The sequence below is a fragment of the Eschrichtius robustus genome, chromosome X (genome assembly GCF_028021215.1).
Source record: "Eschrichtius robustus isolate mEscRob2 chromosome X, mEscRob2.pri, whole genome shotgun sequence".
Classification (NCBI taxonomy): Eukaryota; Metazoa; Chordata; class Mammalia; order Artiodactyla; family Eschrichtiidae; genus Eschrichtius; species Eschrichtius robustus.
Window position 1 is genome coordinate 29,305,913 of NC_090845.1, and position 17,078 is coordinate 29,322,990.

A 17,078-nucleotide genomic window follows, 5' to 3' on the forward strand; every position below is an offset into this window, starting at 1 on the left:
TTAAATGAGAGAACTGTGTGAACAAAAGTAAAATATTACCATCAGTAGCAGTAGTAACAGTATTATTTACAAGCATGGTCAGTACAAATGGTAGGGAGAAGCTGTTACTTGGTAGTAAAAGCAAACCGTGGGCAGCTATGGAAACAGATCAGGAAAGGTCTGAGAGTTAAGTAGAGAAATTAGGATTTATTCAGTGGACCGTGAAAAGAAACTGAAGATTTCGAAGGACGGTGTCATACGGTGAATACGTTTCTCTAAAACCAGCATGAGAGCGGTGAGACTGACGAAAGGCACCAGGGGGTCTAGAGGAGGCTTGCTAGGAAGACAGTGCCATAATCTATCTATGCAAGTGATGAGAAGGCCTGAAAATAGCGTATGAGTGGCAATGAACAGGAATCAAACAAAAGATGTTTCTTTCCCTTAAAAAGAAAAGTTAGCACTTTACTAATTTTTTTTTCTAATTCTAAATGCTCAAAGAAGAAAATCTGGAAAATACAAAAGAGTAGGGAAAAAACCCCGTCCTGTTACCACTGTTAATATCTTGATGGATTTCCCCCCAATCTCACAAAAGACCTTTCTGAGAGCTTGGAGACTGGCTAGCCAGGATGCGTTCAATCACTATGCCATCAGGTAGTGGACTGAGTTCAAAGTTCTGACGCTGAGAAGAGAGTGTAGCTGTTACAGGGGCAGGGACAGAGCGGAACAAGAGGAGGCAGGTGAGTGAAGAAGGCAAGCATCCCGCAAGAGAATGCAACAGGCTGTCGTGGAACAGACCTGGCTCCTGACAAGAGGACAGCACGACGGAAAGTAGAGTTTCTGTTCAGCAGCCCCTTGTCCCGACAACCAAGTTCAAGAAGCTAGCGCTTACTTATTCCCACCACAAAAGAGAAATGGTAATTATATGATGTGATGGCGCTAACCACTGCTACAATGGCAATCATATTACAATATATAAATGTATCAAATCAACATGTCGTACACCTTAAATTTACACCATGTTATATGTCAGATACATAAAAAAAAAAAAAGACAGAGAGAGCCAGAGTCTGCAGTGAGGGTGACGGTGGCTGCAGCACCAGCAATTCCGCGAGGTGACAGGACAATGGCTCCAGTGGCCCTGAGGCCAGCCCGCCTGACTGTGCGGCAGGAACCGTCTCTCAGTAGAGATGGCTGTCGGCAGGTTCGAGCTCTGACCATTGCTCTCAACCTCAGTCACAAGACACACACAACTGTGTATATATGTATATATGAACACATGTGTGTGTACGTGTGTGTGTGTGTGTGTGTGTGTGTGTGTGTGTGTGTGGTTTCACAAATAGAAAGTAAAAAAGTTACTGAAACTTGACTAAAGAGAAAACGCTTCGGAAAAAAAATTAAGTCACTGCAAGTTGTTTTATAATAGGATTTTGAAAAAAATGGATCTGGACTATTTGTGGCCATTAATATTCATTGTGTGAAAGTTACTTGTGTCTACGTTCTGGAGTAGAAATGTTAACGCAGCAACGTGTAAGAAAAAACCCAGAGGAAGTGATAGTCTATTCACGTTTTGGGAGATTTGAGTATGAGGTGAAAAAATGCATTTATTTCTCCACATCTGTTTTACTTTTATAGCCAATTTGCCATAATTTTGGCAAAACAATCCAAACAGTATATCCAATGCTACATTAAGTGGCCTTATTATGTGTGCATTTATTTACTCTGCCCAGTGAACTATTAAACGAATGCGAAAACTGCTCTAAATATCTAAATATTCACAATATTCTGCCCAGAAGGCCTTCTATGGTTTTATCCTAGTCTGTGGTCAGACTACATACAGCTCTAACCCAGTTATTGGTACACCTAGTTCTATCGGTAATGAGATTAGCATGGATGGATGGAGAAACCCCATACAAGAAAAGTAGTTCTTAGCATTTGAAAAACAACCTAAGAACACTGTGAATAATGTAACACTCCAAATATCTCATTCCTTCAGTGCTGGTGGTACTACAAACAACTTTTGACAAAAAGCCATCTGGTAATATGTATCAAAAGCCACAAAACTGTTTATATGTGGTAATCCCACTTCTGAGAATTTATCCTAAGGGAAAAACTTGCATCAAAGAAAAGAGCTAACTACATAAAGATGTTCACTGCAGCATTATCTATCTTACCAAAAAAGAGAAACAAACTAAATGGCTATCAACGGAGCGCTGAGGCACTTGGGAGGAAGAGGGTATTTCTGGGGACACTGATTATGGTGTGGAAAAGGCACTGGGGCAGGATACGAAAGAGAATGGACAGGAGTGTGTGCAGCTAGTGACAGACATTAGCAGAGAGTACAAACCTCCGACCTGGTTGTAAGCCTACGGGAAGTCACCATCCAGGCCTTGGAAAAGTAGAGGAACGTCAAAGTTACAAAAGGAAAACTTTAGGGACTTCCCTGGTGGCGCAGTGGTTAAGAATCCACTTGCCAATGCAGGGGACACGGGTTCGAGCCCTGGTCTGGTAGGATCCCACATGCCGCAGAGCAACTAAGCCCATGCGCCACAACTACTGAGCCTGCGCTCTAGAGCCCGCGAGCCACAACTACTGAAGCCTGCGTGCCACAACTACTGAAGCCCACGCGCCTAGAGTCCGCGCTCTGCAACAAAGACAAGCCACCACAAGGAGAAGCCTGCGCACCGCAATGAAAAGGAGCCCCCGCTCGCCGCAACTAGAGAAAGCCCGCGCACAGCAACGAAGACCCAATGCAGCCAAAAATAAATAAATAAATAAATAAATTTTTTAAAAAAAAAGATAGCTGTGTCAACTATTTACCAACAGCTACTGAAAAGAAGGCTACGATGACAGAATTAGGTTAGGGAAAAAAAACGAAGAGACTAAGACACGCACAGACAAAGGTCATTTTCTTTTTTACAAAGGATTTCTCTGGCTGGAGATTTATTTCCTCCCTCGCTAAACCATGCAGACTCCCTTCCCTCCCAACATCTTAGAAACTGTGGGGTTCTGGCTGCAGACGCAGATTTCTTTCCCTTCCTTTGCACTGTCCTCTCTCCCCAAACCCACAGTTCCAGAAGCCACTGCCTACAGAGGTTTCAAATATCAAAAAATCCCTTACCTACCTGCCTACGGAAGAGCTAATGTGAGAAACTACAGTTCTGTGGGTTTTTATATTAATTTCTAGAATACAAAAGAATAAGTATGTTACTTAAGAAGGTGAATAACTTACAAATTGGAAGCAGCTCCTGACACTCGGCTCAATGTTACTGCCCCCAAAGGATGCGACTTCACCCAACTGTCTTGGGATTTGGATAGAATCATGCAGAAGGAGGCCCAGTCTGCGCTGGTCACAAAATCCCGTTGAACTGGCCACTTGCTTGAAAAGGTCTACAAAAGGAAAAAGAGAATTGCAACCATCAAAAAGCAGAACCAAGTAGATGTTAGCAGAATCTAAGGACCAACTCAATTCCAGCACCAATTCTCAAGAGTAGCCAATATTCCCACAGTGTACTTCTACTGTACACTAATCTGCACATTATTTTTATGGATCAAGTTAATCATCACTGTGTATATATGAAGTGTGACAGCTTTTAAATAAACTACAGCCCTGCAAGTAATGAGAGCTCACATACAGTTCTGACACGTGAGTTTTTCCTAAGCCAGAACATAATCCTTTGGAAAATATTTTATATATAGGACATGACCACCATCATAAAATAAATGTTTTAGCCTTAAGAAACAGAGAACGGGCCCAAAGCACCATCCCCTTTGGACATCAGATTCCAAAATATATCAAAATTGGGACTTCTTTATGCAGTCATACGATCACTGAGTTTCTCGTACATGTTCCCACAGGATGCTGTACATATTCGTAATTAGCTCATATCACTTTACACTGTCACTGATTTCATATGTGTCTTTTTGGCTGAAGAATGATATCCCCTCAAGGCTGGGACCATATCTCGGTCAACTGTGTGCCGGAAATGTGTGGAGTAGAAGAGCAGCGCCTGGAGGACAGCAGGTGCCCAATATACGTGCATTCACAGCATGAATGAATATACCAAACACTCGCAACATGTTTTGTTCTCAGAAATAAAATTATTTTAATCCTACCTTGTATTCAAATAAAAGTTGCCCAAAAAGTAAGCCCACGGAAGATTCTCCTACTCATAAGCACACTTTACACCCTAAGAAATTAAATGTTTTAACGAGATATTTAAGATGGCAGTAACAGCACTGAGCTCTCAACAGCATTTTCTCGTCTCTCCAGCGCACACACATAATTTCAGAATTATGAATTATCTTCAAATATCCCAGCTTGAAGTTAACATTTTTGTTTCGCCAACCTCAAACCTGTTCCCTCTCAGTGGTTATTTGAAACACAAACTGGAAGCTTCCTTGATGAATCAAGTTAGTATTACGATGTGCTGGTACTATACCTATCCCGAGTAACTACAATATTTAAAGGACGAAAGCCCACAGAAATATTCTATTTTATCCAAAACACATTTTCAGATGGCTAACAAAAGCTGTTCTGTTTGTTCTTTTTTCTTGGGTTCTTAGGATGAGAAAACTCAAGTGGAAACTACATAAAAGTGAGAGCTAAAAGAGCTTGTGTATTTTGTGGCTTACTCCTAGGGGGGAAATGCGCAGTAGGACCCAGAGTGGCTTTGGAGGAATTCAATCTCTTTTATCTCCTGCCCGTCCTTAAGCTCAGCACATCTCCACATCCCTGTGTGGCTAGGCCTTAGGGGAAAAGAGAAGAGACAAGATACACTAGGTTTGTTTAATATTCCTACCGAAAAGATTTCTCACGAGCATTTAAAGGGGAAAAACAAGTACATTCCTTCACAGTGGGAATGAATGGTTGCTTAGTCATCTCAACTGTCCCTCCTCTAGCATTTGCTTTTAATTTGGATTTACAAATTTTAAGCAGAAGAGCCCAATAGCTAATCAAAAGGAAATTCTGTAAGGTGTTATTTACCCTGTAAGAAATGGCAAGCTGTCTCTCAAATAATAAAATGTTAATCACATCACAGAATTGGGTATGTCAGTACAACTCGCAGTAAGATGATTATAAAATAAACAAGGTTTCTTGAACACGAATGCCAGATAGTACTCTTTAAATAAGAATCCAAAGACGAGGCAAGTGCACGGATTAAACCTTCACATTTATTTTTCTGACTTAGACAAAGGGGTTAGGAAATCGGACTTTATCCCCGAGGAACGTGTGTTTTACTCAGACACAGTCGATGTAATGTAAAATAATACTCGGACTGGAGAAGTTAATGCTCATTCTCTATTTAAATACCTACAATTTAACATCTGACAGGGAACGGCACAAATCAAATTTTATGACAGTCTGAAAGCAGTTCTACATCTTACATGAGGAACCTGCTGTCAAATAAGAACACCATGTTATTCCCCATCTAGAACTGGGGTAATTAGCCAACATTAATAAAAGGATACTGCGTTAATATACATGACTTACATCTGTACTTGTCTTCCAAATGTGCTTTACACAGAGAAATGATGCCAGTTTTAAAAGACAGGACCCGGATCCTCCCTGTTCGCCCCCTGTTATGAATAATCAAAGCAGAAAACAATTACTGACACTTTACTGAACGATAAACACTTCTTAGTTAAGAGGAAAAACCTTGGATATGGAAACTCTACTGACCACTGTTTTATTAAGATCATTTAGAATGTTTCTGAGTTCATTATCTATTTGGCTGATGACCTAGAATGCGATGGAAATTTGACCAACTCGACCAATGAACATTTACCAAGTTTTCAATTCTTAAAAGCCCTTACTTGAATGGTAAGAGTTTCTCTACATAAAAATAAGAAAAATATCCTTCTATTCATCTATGGAGGGCCACCTGGGTTTATGTCGATAAGGGGAAGAATTACTACTACGTACTAAGAAAATCACCTACTTCAGTTATTGAAGCGAAAAAATACCAGCAAGTAACTGCTCTGCCCTCATAACACTCATTTAGATTTTCATCAGATTGCCCCTTATTGAGAAGAAAATTAATCACTTCAGGCCACAAAACACACAGTATAAAATATGAACATTTATCCCTACAAGAAAAATATGATACAGTCTATTAGAGAGCATTTGAATAGATGATCTTAATGAGCAATTTAAAAATAACCTATTGCTATAGCCATGTTTTAACATAGGTATGCTTTCACTTTACATATAAACCACTCCACATGACAAATTTATTAACAAGTTCATTTTGCCCATGGGAAAAAATTAAAAGAATGAAAAGTTTTTCATTCTGTAGAAAATGTCTTTTGATAATTTTCAGCCTTTATTTTGTTATGAAAAACAACTGAACCATATATGTCGGTTAAAAAAAAAGTCTGTAGAATAACTGTAAAGGATAGGTCCCAAGAGTGGTTATTTTTGGTGAACAATATGCTCAGCTTTCAACTGGTACAATTCACTAAATCCATTAGTCAAACAAAAATCCTGGGTCCTACTGCGTTAACAAAAGTACTATCATTGGAAGATTTTATCTTTTTCCCTCTTTAAAATGGCAAATCAAAGTTTAAGAAACTTTATATGGTGACTCAGGTCTTCAAGGAGTTAAAATTGTCCCCAGATAATTTTCAGGCAATTGTCCCCAGATAATTTTCAGGCATAGAGAAGGGAAGTTATATACTCAGAATCCATTCGTACATCATCTGCAAAGAGAATGGTGCCAAAATATATTTGAGGGAAGACCTGAATAGAAACCCTTATCAAAGCAAATCTAAGGATAATCCGTAATTAAAATCCAACATGATCAAGGGCTTGGTAGATAATGATGAGAATTCAACAGCCAGGTGATCTTGGAACTTAAAAAGCAATACCTTATCAAAATAACAAAGAAAAAAGGTATACATTTATATCCAGGAGGTGGTAGAAATGTACACCAAAGGCAAAAGCAAATAGTTGCTACGCAACTCCTTTCAGAAGACCTTCCCAGATTTCCAAACGCAGAATACGTTCTTGTTGACATGTGCAATCAGGCATACAGTAATTTTGATGTCTAAGAAGAATTCAGTTGAAATTAAGACCAATTCCTTCTGCTACCTTCCTCAATTGTCTTCATTAAGCTCAAGACAAAAGTGGGGAGTTCTCCTATGTGCAATCCAAAGGAAATAAAAGAGTGTTTTCCAAGAGAGAGGGATGAATGGAGGTGCCAAAGTGAAACTTCATAAATCCTTATTAAAAAAAGAAAAAAACAAGGCTTCCCCAGTTTGAAGATCTGGATTTGCTGCATTAGGGCTTGTTTCCTTTTTTTGTTTTGGCTTATCAATTTACACTCTCCTGCAAAAAACCTCTCGAGTATCAGCTAACACTATTCAGAGCTGGTGACAGGTGTGGCAGCATCTCCAGGAGCACATCCCTCTCTGGCGGTGAGAGGGAGCCACCCCCGAAGAGGACGGAGGAATTCGAAATTCACAGGCAAGAAAGGGAAAGAACTCATGGCTACACACTGACTCATTCTACTATTTGAAAAATGAGTATCTCAGGGTTTGGTTTGTTTTCTAATCTGAGAGCATTCTACGTTCTAGTTCTTACCTCCTAGCTTATCAAAATATTTTTCAGTTCCATTAAATGCAAAAATGATTAATCACGGGGATAGCATTAGGTCACACGGCTTCATGAAACTTTCATCCTGAGGACCGTACTTCTAGACTGGAGCCCTGCTGTGACGCTTAACTACACCGCCACCGGTCTGTAAACTAAGCCTCCAGTGGTACAGTCTGGAGAAAGCCTGCTGTACGTACGTGTCATAAACATTCAGCAGCCAGTTGAGACACATGTCCACGCAGAGAGGGACGTTGACCAGACTGTTGTGCTCTTGCTCCAGGCGATCGTAAATCGTGGTCAAACAATTAATGATCTGCAGGATGTCCATGGGCTGGTCATTTTGCTTGAGGTTGTGCTGGTCCAGGGCATCGCATGCAGCCGACAGGCTCAAGAGATCCACTGCAAGAGCCACATAAAATCACAGGTGATTCAAAGGGGAAAATCCTTCTCTCACTGTTTTTCTTTTTGACAATCCTGGTAGGATTGGCTTGTACCCTTTAAGTAAACAGCAAACCCGAACCCTACCCTCTTTGATTAAAGTGTTTTCTTTTCACCCCTCAGCTCTAAGTCTGAGAAGTGTGATGAGTATTCAAGCTCTGAGGCTGTCTTCAAGTCCCACCGGCATTGCGTGAAGATGTGGATGAAGAGACAGTTCCCATTCCTGAACTACTAGGAAATATTTGAGCGTTAAGGGGACCTAGAGTGTTCTACAGGAACAGAGTCATTTCCACCTGAATTAGAAAGAAAAAGAGCTGTTTTACTAGAGATTTTCAAAGAGTTCCTGAGAATACTTTCTTGTATTAGTACCAGAGGAGGTCAGTTCGATTAATCTGCGTGGTTAGGGTTGTGTAAACTCTTATTTCCAGCTATGCATTTATAATCATTAAGCGTTTTCCTCCTTGAAATATCAGTCACCTCCTAATCTCTCTGCTACATTAACACTAGGTGAAAAAATAATCAACTTCACTAAAATTTTCTATAGGCAAACTAAAATAAATGCATCATCTATCCAGTTTTCAGATGCAAGGCTCACTTATTTCTCCTTTCACCTTCAAATTACAGTCCACAACGTACTTCTCAAGTCCGCTAAGAACTTTATAAATTTGGGGGGGGGGGGTGGAGGTTCCCGTGATCTGAGGTGGTATTTAATCATATACCGAAAGACAAACATTTATCAAAAGTGAAGCCTCAACACTGCCCAACATGAGCAAATCGTAAGCTTTACTCCCAAGTGTCACAGAAAGATGCTTTTCTGTAAAGCCAATTTATTAGCCAAATTGGAAATGCAACAACATTGCTTTTATAACACCTTATACATCCAAGCTCTGGTCTGAATTCTCAGTCCTTTGAGAGCAAGAATCAATGGTAATTAAGTAAATCTCTCACATATCCAGGGGGAGGAGGCAACACAATTATAAATGTAACTGCAGATAAACACCACCATCCCAATCAGTAAACAGCTTGCCCCATACTAAACAGATGCAAATTTAAGGCTTTAATGCATTTTACTAGTTACTATTTGTGGCTACTTCTAATTAAATGTTAAGGACGAACCCCCCAAATGGTGGTTAATACCTATGTAGGTTAATACCTCTGTAGTGCATGTTTTCCTCTTTTCAAAAAGGAAAATAGTAACCTTTTGAAGTTTCCCTGGAAGCATGAAGGAGACCTGGGGGTGGAAGCAGGAGGTTTTTTTTTTCCCTTTGTCTTTCATCCCAGTGAGTAAACCTCTCTGCTTCCATGGACCAGTTTCCTTAAAATACCCTGGCCGAGCACTCATCCTATCAAAGCCAAGCCCCCACTCCTTTTGCTTAAAAATACTCGAAAGATAAAGGAGTGACCTCTTTACATTGAAGCCAAGACTTTGTTTCAAGTGGCAGAAAGGAAATGTAACTTGATTTGAAAGGGAGGTAGGAAGGAAAAAGAATAAAGAATTGAAAAACATGCAACACAAGCAGGCAGGGGGACAGGAGGAGAAGGCCGAGTGGTGACTGTATGGGAGACCAGAGAGACATGCAGAGACAAAAGACTCCAACTTTCATCCTCTCTGCTGTGCGCCTGACTTTCTCTGAGGACACGTTTTCAGGTTTAGGAATGCAGCACCCCATCTGCATTAGCAGAAGAGAGGAGATTTCCTCCAAACACCAATAAACCCAACGTGTTTCTTTATATACTGAAGGAAGTGATGGGTGGTTCAAAGTTTTTCTAGTATTTTCTTTCTGTTACTTTGCCGTAATCATTATAAATATTTTGCTTTATATCCAAGGATATAAGAACTAACAAGTGAGAATTTTTAGACTCACTTTTGTATGAAGAGTCTAATTTCCCCATGTGATGGAAACAAATAACCAACAGCAAAATGGCATCAATTTTTTATCAGGCCTACTCTTCTCTCCGTACAGGTGAATGGGTAACACACAGAAGAGGAAATTGGGAGCATAAATAGCTCCAGAGGGGTGCAAAGCAATTGCTCTGAAATAACAGGAGCGGGAGGTGACGCAGTTGGGAGAGAAACACTGTGCAGTGCGCTCTGCTAAAACCAAATGTGGTTAAACACAAGAATGATCCATCACAGAAGACTGGAGAACTCATTTTCCCAAAACAAACATATCAAACAGAATCCCACTATCATGCAACAATTTGTAAAAGACTCCTATTTAGGTGTATATAGCCGATACTGTGGACTTGAAAAGAGGTGAGAAAATCAATAGGGACGATGTAATTGCCCCACAAACATACACTTAACTGTTCAAAATGAGCATCTTAAAGAATACATTGCGATTCTTTGATGAAACATTAAACATAATGATTAGCTGCTTCTAGAAGCCTCAACAAGCAACCAGCAGACACAATTTTGTAAAACTACCCTTTTACCTCAAGCTAGGAATTTCCATTTAGGAGAAAATCTCTCTCTCCTTTAGTGTATTCACTAGGGAATACATTTTAAAGCTATATAAAAACCCAAGTGTGTTCTAACAGACCCTTCTCTTTCAAAAATTATCTTGACAGTAGAAGATGCTATAGGTTTTGACGCCACTGAAGAATAGAGAGCATCTGGTGGTGCCCCTCATGCATCAGGGGTGTGAGGTGAAAGAGGGGGGACAAGACAAAAAACGACCGGCTCTCCAGGATCCTCTCTGCTAAGCACGAAAAGCAGGAAAGGAAGGAGATGAGATGAGATGGGATGGGATGGGGTGGGGTGGGGTGGGGTGGGGTGGGGTGGGGTGGGGTGGGGTGGGGTGGGGTGGGATGGGATGGGATGGGGTGGGATGGGGTGGGGTGGGGTGGGGTGGACGGTTCCTGAGGCGCTGGCTGTGCCCAATCACCCTCTCAACACCCTAGGTTCAAATGCTAACTCTGTTCTTTTCCTCATACGCCACAAGTGAGGAGCTCAGATGGATTTTTTTTTTTTTTTTGGTCTTTTACAGAATCCTAGGCTTTGAGAACTCAAAAGCACTTTAGAATCGTTTTGCAGTAGGGAAAACTGAGACTGGACAGGAGGAGACCTGCTCCGGGCATTATGGCAGGACACATGGAGGTATGTACTGAAAAGCAGAAAGGTGTGTGGCAGAAGGTGTCCTTACAGGCTGTACAGAAAAAGAAAAGAAAACCACCCCGCATTCTCTACTAGCAATAATACTGGGAGAAAAAAGAAGCACCAAAATGTTGGCTAGAATAAGCCCGATGGTGCCCACACAACCCTGGGCTCATCCCATGGGTCAACCTGGATACCCCAGGTTAACAATATAAACAATCCTGTAACCTAATTAGCACAGACACAGACAGGGGCGGGCGGGTCATGGTGGTATAACTCCTGTGTGTCTGACATTTTGGCCCAGGCAGCAGAAGGCGTCTGCGGGAAGAAGAGGCTGTTGTGGACATCACATCATTCTACAGGCAGCTTACACTTCAGGCTGAAGGACTTTCCAAGCAAATCTTTGCCCAGCAAGAAAGTCAAGCACTTTGCCGTAGTTATCTTTGCTGTGAGGGTTAACTCCAGAGGCGCTGAAGTTGGCAAGAGATGTTTTGCTAAAACAGACACACGACGCAGACCCTTTGATCAAAGCAAGGAAAAGAAGTGACTCATTGTGTTTATGGGGAGCCACGAGTTACAGGTTATCACAGTTGTTTGCTGCTAGCAATAACATTAGCCATTTTTACCTGGTCTCAGGGATGCCCAGGGAGGCCACTGGGTTTGGGACTGGCTATGTAAGAAGACGACGTCCAGATTACCAGCAGCTAAAAGCAATCCTGGCTGAGACTCCAATTAGTGCTCCCTGGTTTCTAAAGTGCTGTGTGCTCACATTGGTGGTTCTTGATCCAAGAGATAAAGTGCATCCTGGTATGGCCCTGGTAGAGAGAGGGCACTTGGCGCTTGTACTTGGCCTCTCCACACCCTACGCTGGAAGGCATCCTGTGGTTGTGATGCGTATCCTTGTTTTAATGTTGCTGCTGTACCGTAGGCTTTTCCTTTCTACAGTCATGAACTGTACATTTGTAAGGACTGTCATTTGGGTTCTGTGAGCTTAACTATCATCCCTGGAGCGATTAGTGCCAGAATGGAGATTGTTTAGAAGACCCCAACTCATTCTTAGCTGAAAATACGGGTAAGGCATTATTTTAAAAGGAAAAAAAAAGATGATTCTAATAAAAGGGATGAAAATAAACCATTGATGCTGGTTGCCAAGCTACCCTTGGTTTGAAGTAGCGCAGGCTTTGAAATTCGTTATCAATAATACAGCTTTCTACTGCAAACTGGAAATGGTAGAACCTGAACTCCTGGAGCTAACGGAATGGATTAGAAGGGGAGAGCAAACTGATGGTAAGTCTGCTAAAAATTCAATTCCTTGGTTGCAGGAGCAAAAGCTCAAATAAGTTCAGAACCTTCTTCCACTGAGCTTCGCCCTCTCTGGCCTGCAGGCAGAGTGCCAACTAAAGGCACCTGGGGACTGGCACTTTTTGATAAATGGGCGACACCTGAGAGACCAATTACAATTAAAAAGATAATTCAAGTGGGGGAACTTACAGGTGTTCCCTACTTTACCACAATTTTCTCTTTCAGTGCCACGCTAGTAGTCTCTGGACTGGGGCTACAATTAAGTGTATGGAACCAATGTGACCCCTTATCAAAAATTGGGAAGAGAAGGGGAAGGGAAAGGGGAAGCCCAGGCATGTCTTATCCTGCTACCAGCTAAATATGGACTAGTCCAGTGGCCGAACCCAGGGGATATACTCTTTGTTGGGGGAGAGAGTTTGGATGAAAATTTAACAATAAGGAAGAAAGACTGTTGCCGAAGGGAAGAAAGCCACCAAACGGGTGTTAAAAAGGGAAAATCTAACATAATGCTGGTGCCTAGAAAGAGGCTTAAAATAAGAGAATAATATGCTCCCTTGGCTATGACTCAGATGCCCTTTTAAAAAGCCGAGAAGTGAGCAGGACAGCTGGCCAATCTATCGAACACACTGGGTGAAGAGGTGGGAGTTCTGACTGTGACCAAGACCCCACGGAACAGTATTAAAGCGGTTATGGCTTTTGGTGCTTGTTTCACAGGATACATCTGTCATTAAGCACCTGCTTTGGAAAGTACCCTGCGGGAATATTTACCCAGTCATATCTGGAGAACACTGATTTATAATCATCTGAATGAACACGGTATGGTCATTAATTGTGATGATGAAGGATTACGAAAGGTATTGGGTATGTGGTAGAAAGTTTATATGGTATATGCCTCATCTGTCACAATATACTGTGTTAAAAAAAAAAAGCTAGCGTTAGTGTGTGAGGAAAGCTACAAATCGGTGGAGGGACAATTGGGACGCTTGGATCACCGAGGAAAAGCTCAGTTGAATTTGGTGGGCCCACTTCCCTGAGATTGAAAAGCCAGACATTTTGTTGTTGTTGTTACTTAGACATTCAGATTTATCGTTGACACCTGTTTTCTTCATATTGCAGTTTTCACATGGAAGTCTGGATTAAGTTGATAATATGGATGTAATATACATTTACTTTTGAGAATTTTCAATTCCATTTTAAATGATCAAGTAGTTTGTAAATCATAGGTGAAACCTTCTAAGATGTTTCGAGTACAGAAGTTTGTTTGACATAGGCAGGATTCATGAGATGTGTTGGGGATAAATGGTAAGAACAGCATGTTTATATTAAACATAGAAAGGGACTGAAGGACCAAGAGATATGTAATATTCCAGAGGCAACTGAGTACGAAGTGTTTATTGTATATGAAATATACAAGAGGCACTAATTATACACATGGATACTTAATATTCATGAGGTCTGAATTCGGGCACCCATCAGTGAGACACATTCTGGCCCCATGTGTCCTCTGCTCCAGAAACTCAAGTAAAAACCATGGCCATTGACCAGGCTAAGTATCACACTATAACTGTGGACAAGTGCGCTTGTCTCTGTGTCCTCAATAGAGCAAGTTTATGTCATTGGCCTAAGGTGAAAAGCCAGAAATTTGCTGTGGACGGCTATAGATATTTCTGTGGCATACCCAAACCAAAGTTCATTTAGGAGTGACTACTATTCCTATGATGTTTGCCTGGGAGACTCAACATTTCTGTATCTCAACTGTATTTCCTAGTTATAGTAAAGACGTTAGTACACAGTGGCAACAACATGTCTGGTGACCAAAGAGCATGGGACTGCTTGAAATAAAAGAATCTTAGGAGAATTAGGAGCTGGGCGAGGACTACCTGGCAAGGTAGAATTTGCTTTGAGTGAGAAAAAGAGAAACCGATGGAAAAGACCGCCTAGTGCAAAAAGAACACATCAAGGGAATCTAATTCCAGGAGAAAAGATTGGATATCAACTAGAAATGGAACCAATGATAAGCCGAGAATGGAACCTACAAGGTCCTCCTTAACAGCCTCAGCACCATGACTGAGAACCCACCCTCCTTTCCCTTAGTGAGCAACTCGTGGGTACTGGACACATTTCAAACAGGACTACAGGGCACCCCCGGGGAGAGAGATGCCTCCTGTTACCGGCCGGACCCCTCTCTTGGGGCACCGATATCCATCAAACCATGTAAGTGGAGAAAACGAGTTTGGCTCCATCCTCAAGATGTTTTGAATTCTGAAATAACAGAGACCTGGCCTCCAACCTATGTGAAAAATAATATAATGGTATACGGGAAAAGGAGATTTTTGCGGGGAAGGGACAAATAATTACACTGTAACGCTGTTGCCTTCTTGTAACCTATGCCTGCAAGAGACTGGAGATTTGTAAGCAATGTTACCGTGGGTCCTGTGAGTCTTCTTTAGTGACCAAACCCTATCTGATGCCACCTTTCAGTGCATGCACAAAAGGTGACGTACGTGTACCAAGAAGGGAGCACCTTTTTTTACCTGGTATGTCATTGTAAGGATGAGTCTGGCCATTGTGCCTCTATTCAGACAACTCCAGGCTGTACAAAATTTCTCTACTGTGTGATTTAGTTGCTGAACAGAAGCAAATTGTTCTATATTTCTTGTTTGCAGAATTATCTGTCACATTTATCAACTGCAGTATATTTAGCCCTATGGTTTGGGCTCTCTCCAACCCACCACACACTAATAAACTAAATACATGGGCTTTGTTAAGTGCATTTTTATTTCTGCTCTTAGAAGTTGGCTATATTTTTAATTTTAGAAGCTGCAAACCTATAGGATGCTCATGAGAACTACAGCCGGAGGAAGAAAAAGCTTAGATTATCTTCTTCATAACTTTCAGTGGGCTATCAGCCATATGAACCGGCTTATAAATCCTTCTTACCCAGATTTTCTCTTTGTCTCTGCTTTTCTGTCGAGTTTAATTTTCATTCACAATGCCTTGAAAGGCAGTATGGAGTCATGCAACATTAAACGGATTACAAACTGGGGACATTATAGGCCAATGGTGATGCTCTAGACTTAAATAGCAAATCCTCTATAGTGGATAAAACTGTGGTATTCAGGTTTCTGCAATACCGAAGCTTTGATAGTGAAGTGAAAAAAATAAGACCAAGTGCTTAGCGGCGGTAGCATGGCATATTTTCTAAGGCACCTGTAATTCAAACTCTTTACTGGCATCAGGAAATCACTGAGATAACGTCATTAATTTTCATTAAAGTAAGAGTTAGTGGACACGACCTTCAGTTGGAAAAGGTAGCCAGGACAAGTTTTGTTTGTCTGTACCACAGACAATAGCTCTTTATCATGGCTTTACAGGCACAGAAATGACAAAAAGGCCGGAAGATAAACCTAAGCAAATCTAAAATTAAGAGGAAATTCTGAAATCATTTACTGACCAGTTAGTTAAGTAATGTGACCACGCATGTTTTCAATAATAAAAGGAGAGGTGAACTCTTCATTCTATATTCATACTACACGTGGAAACCTCCTACTATTCTTGAGAATCTAGTACTTAATTTAGATAAATACACCCTAATTTTGCTGTACCTAAATCTTTTTCAAATATGAGAAAAGTCATGCTTAGAAAGGAAATGCTGAGAATTTCAAATCTGTTTAAAAGTGAAAATTCTACAGTCTGCCTTCAGAGCTTGCTTTATTACAGGGTTATAATCGCCCATGGTCAAATTTTTTTATAATATCAAATCCCCGTTTTTCCAACGTTTATTGGAAATGTTAATGTACACTGAAATAATAGATAACGAGACACATATGTGAATAGAAAGAGTTTTTTAACAGGAGGAGAACTGAATAATGCCTAAATCCAAGGTCAAAAGGAACATTATGGAAAGGGTTTTTCCAATCTAGTCAGTTTGGGGGCTTTTTCATAGTATAACCTGGAACAGCTGATTATCTCTTCTGAACTTTTAGTATCTCACTTTTACATCTCTCTACGTACTATAGCACTTTACAGTAACCATTTCATAATTGCCCCTTTCTCAATGGAAGGCACTACCTCTGGGATGGGGCGGGGACAGAAGAAGAAAAAGAGGCAGAAGACCTTCTCCATCCAGCCTTGTGACTCCACTCCATCCCAAACTGCCTCTTTCCAGCTTTGGTACATTAACAGGTCCCTAAGGAAATCCTAGGCCTGGGCAGTCCTTTAAAACCCACTTGGCAGCTATACAGCTGAAAAATGATAGCTTCAGACTATAAGCTATACGGAAATGGAAGCCTGAATTTACTTTCATTCATGCATCCATTCCTTGAAAACAGATTAAGCCCTTCTCTGTGCCAGGCTTTGTGCTCAGCATTGGAGAGACCAAGGAAAGGAGGAAAAGCCTACTCTCTCCTTCCCAATAATTTCACTTCTAGGCCATTTCTTCTCCATCTCCATGTAGAAAACCACACACGGGCAACACCAGTTGACTATCTTACTGCTAGCCTCTGCAGACCCCCTGGGTCAGACGCCTTCATTCCTGAAGATTGGGTAGCCAGGGGTCACAGGCCTCTGCTCTTCCCCAGTTCTGGCCCAATTCGGGGTGATTTCAACCTTGCCAGCGATGACTCGTGCATCACTCTAGCCTCTCAGTTCATTAGCTTCCTATTTCAT

General features: G+C 41.2%; 1 protein-coding gene across 6 annotated transcripts in view; it reads right to left on the reverse strand.

Moving 5' to 3' along the window:
* DMD (dystrophin) overlaps nt 1–17,078 on the reverse strand; it is a 1,739,631-nt gene that overhangs the window by 92,848 nt on the left and 1,629,705 nt on the right. For all 6 annotated transcript variants that reach the window (XM_068533306.1, XM_068533307.1, XM_068533305.1 and 3 more), the window contains 3 exons: nt 7,771–7,972; nt 5,471–5,556; nt 3,209–3,366 (listed from right to left, as the gene is read on the reverse strand). In XM_068533306.1, the coding sequence (XP_068389407.1) occupies nt 3,209–3,366; nt 5,471–5,556; nt 7,771–7,972 (446 nt within the window). The remainder of the gene's footprint in view (nt 1–3,208; nt 3,367–5,470; nt 5,557–7,770; nt 7,973–17,078) is intronic.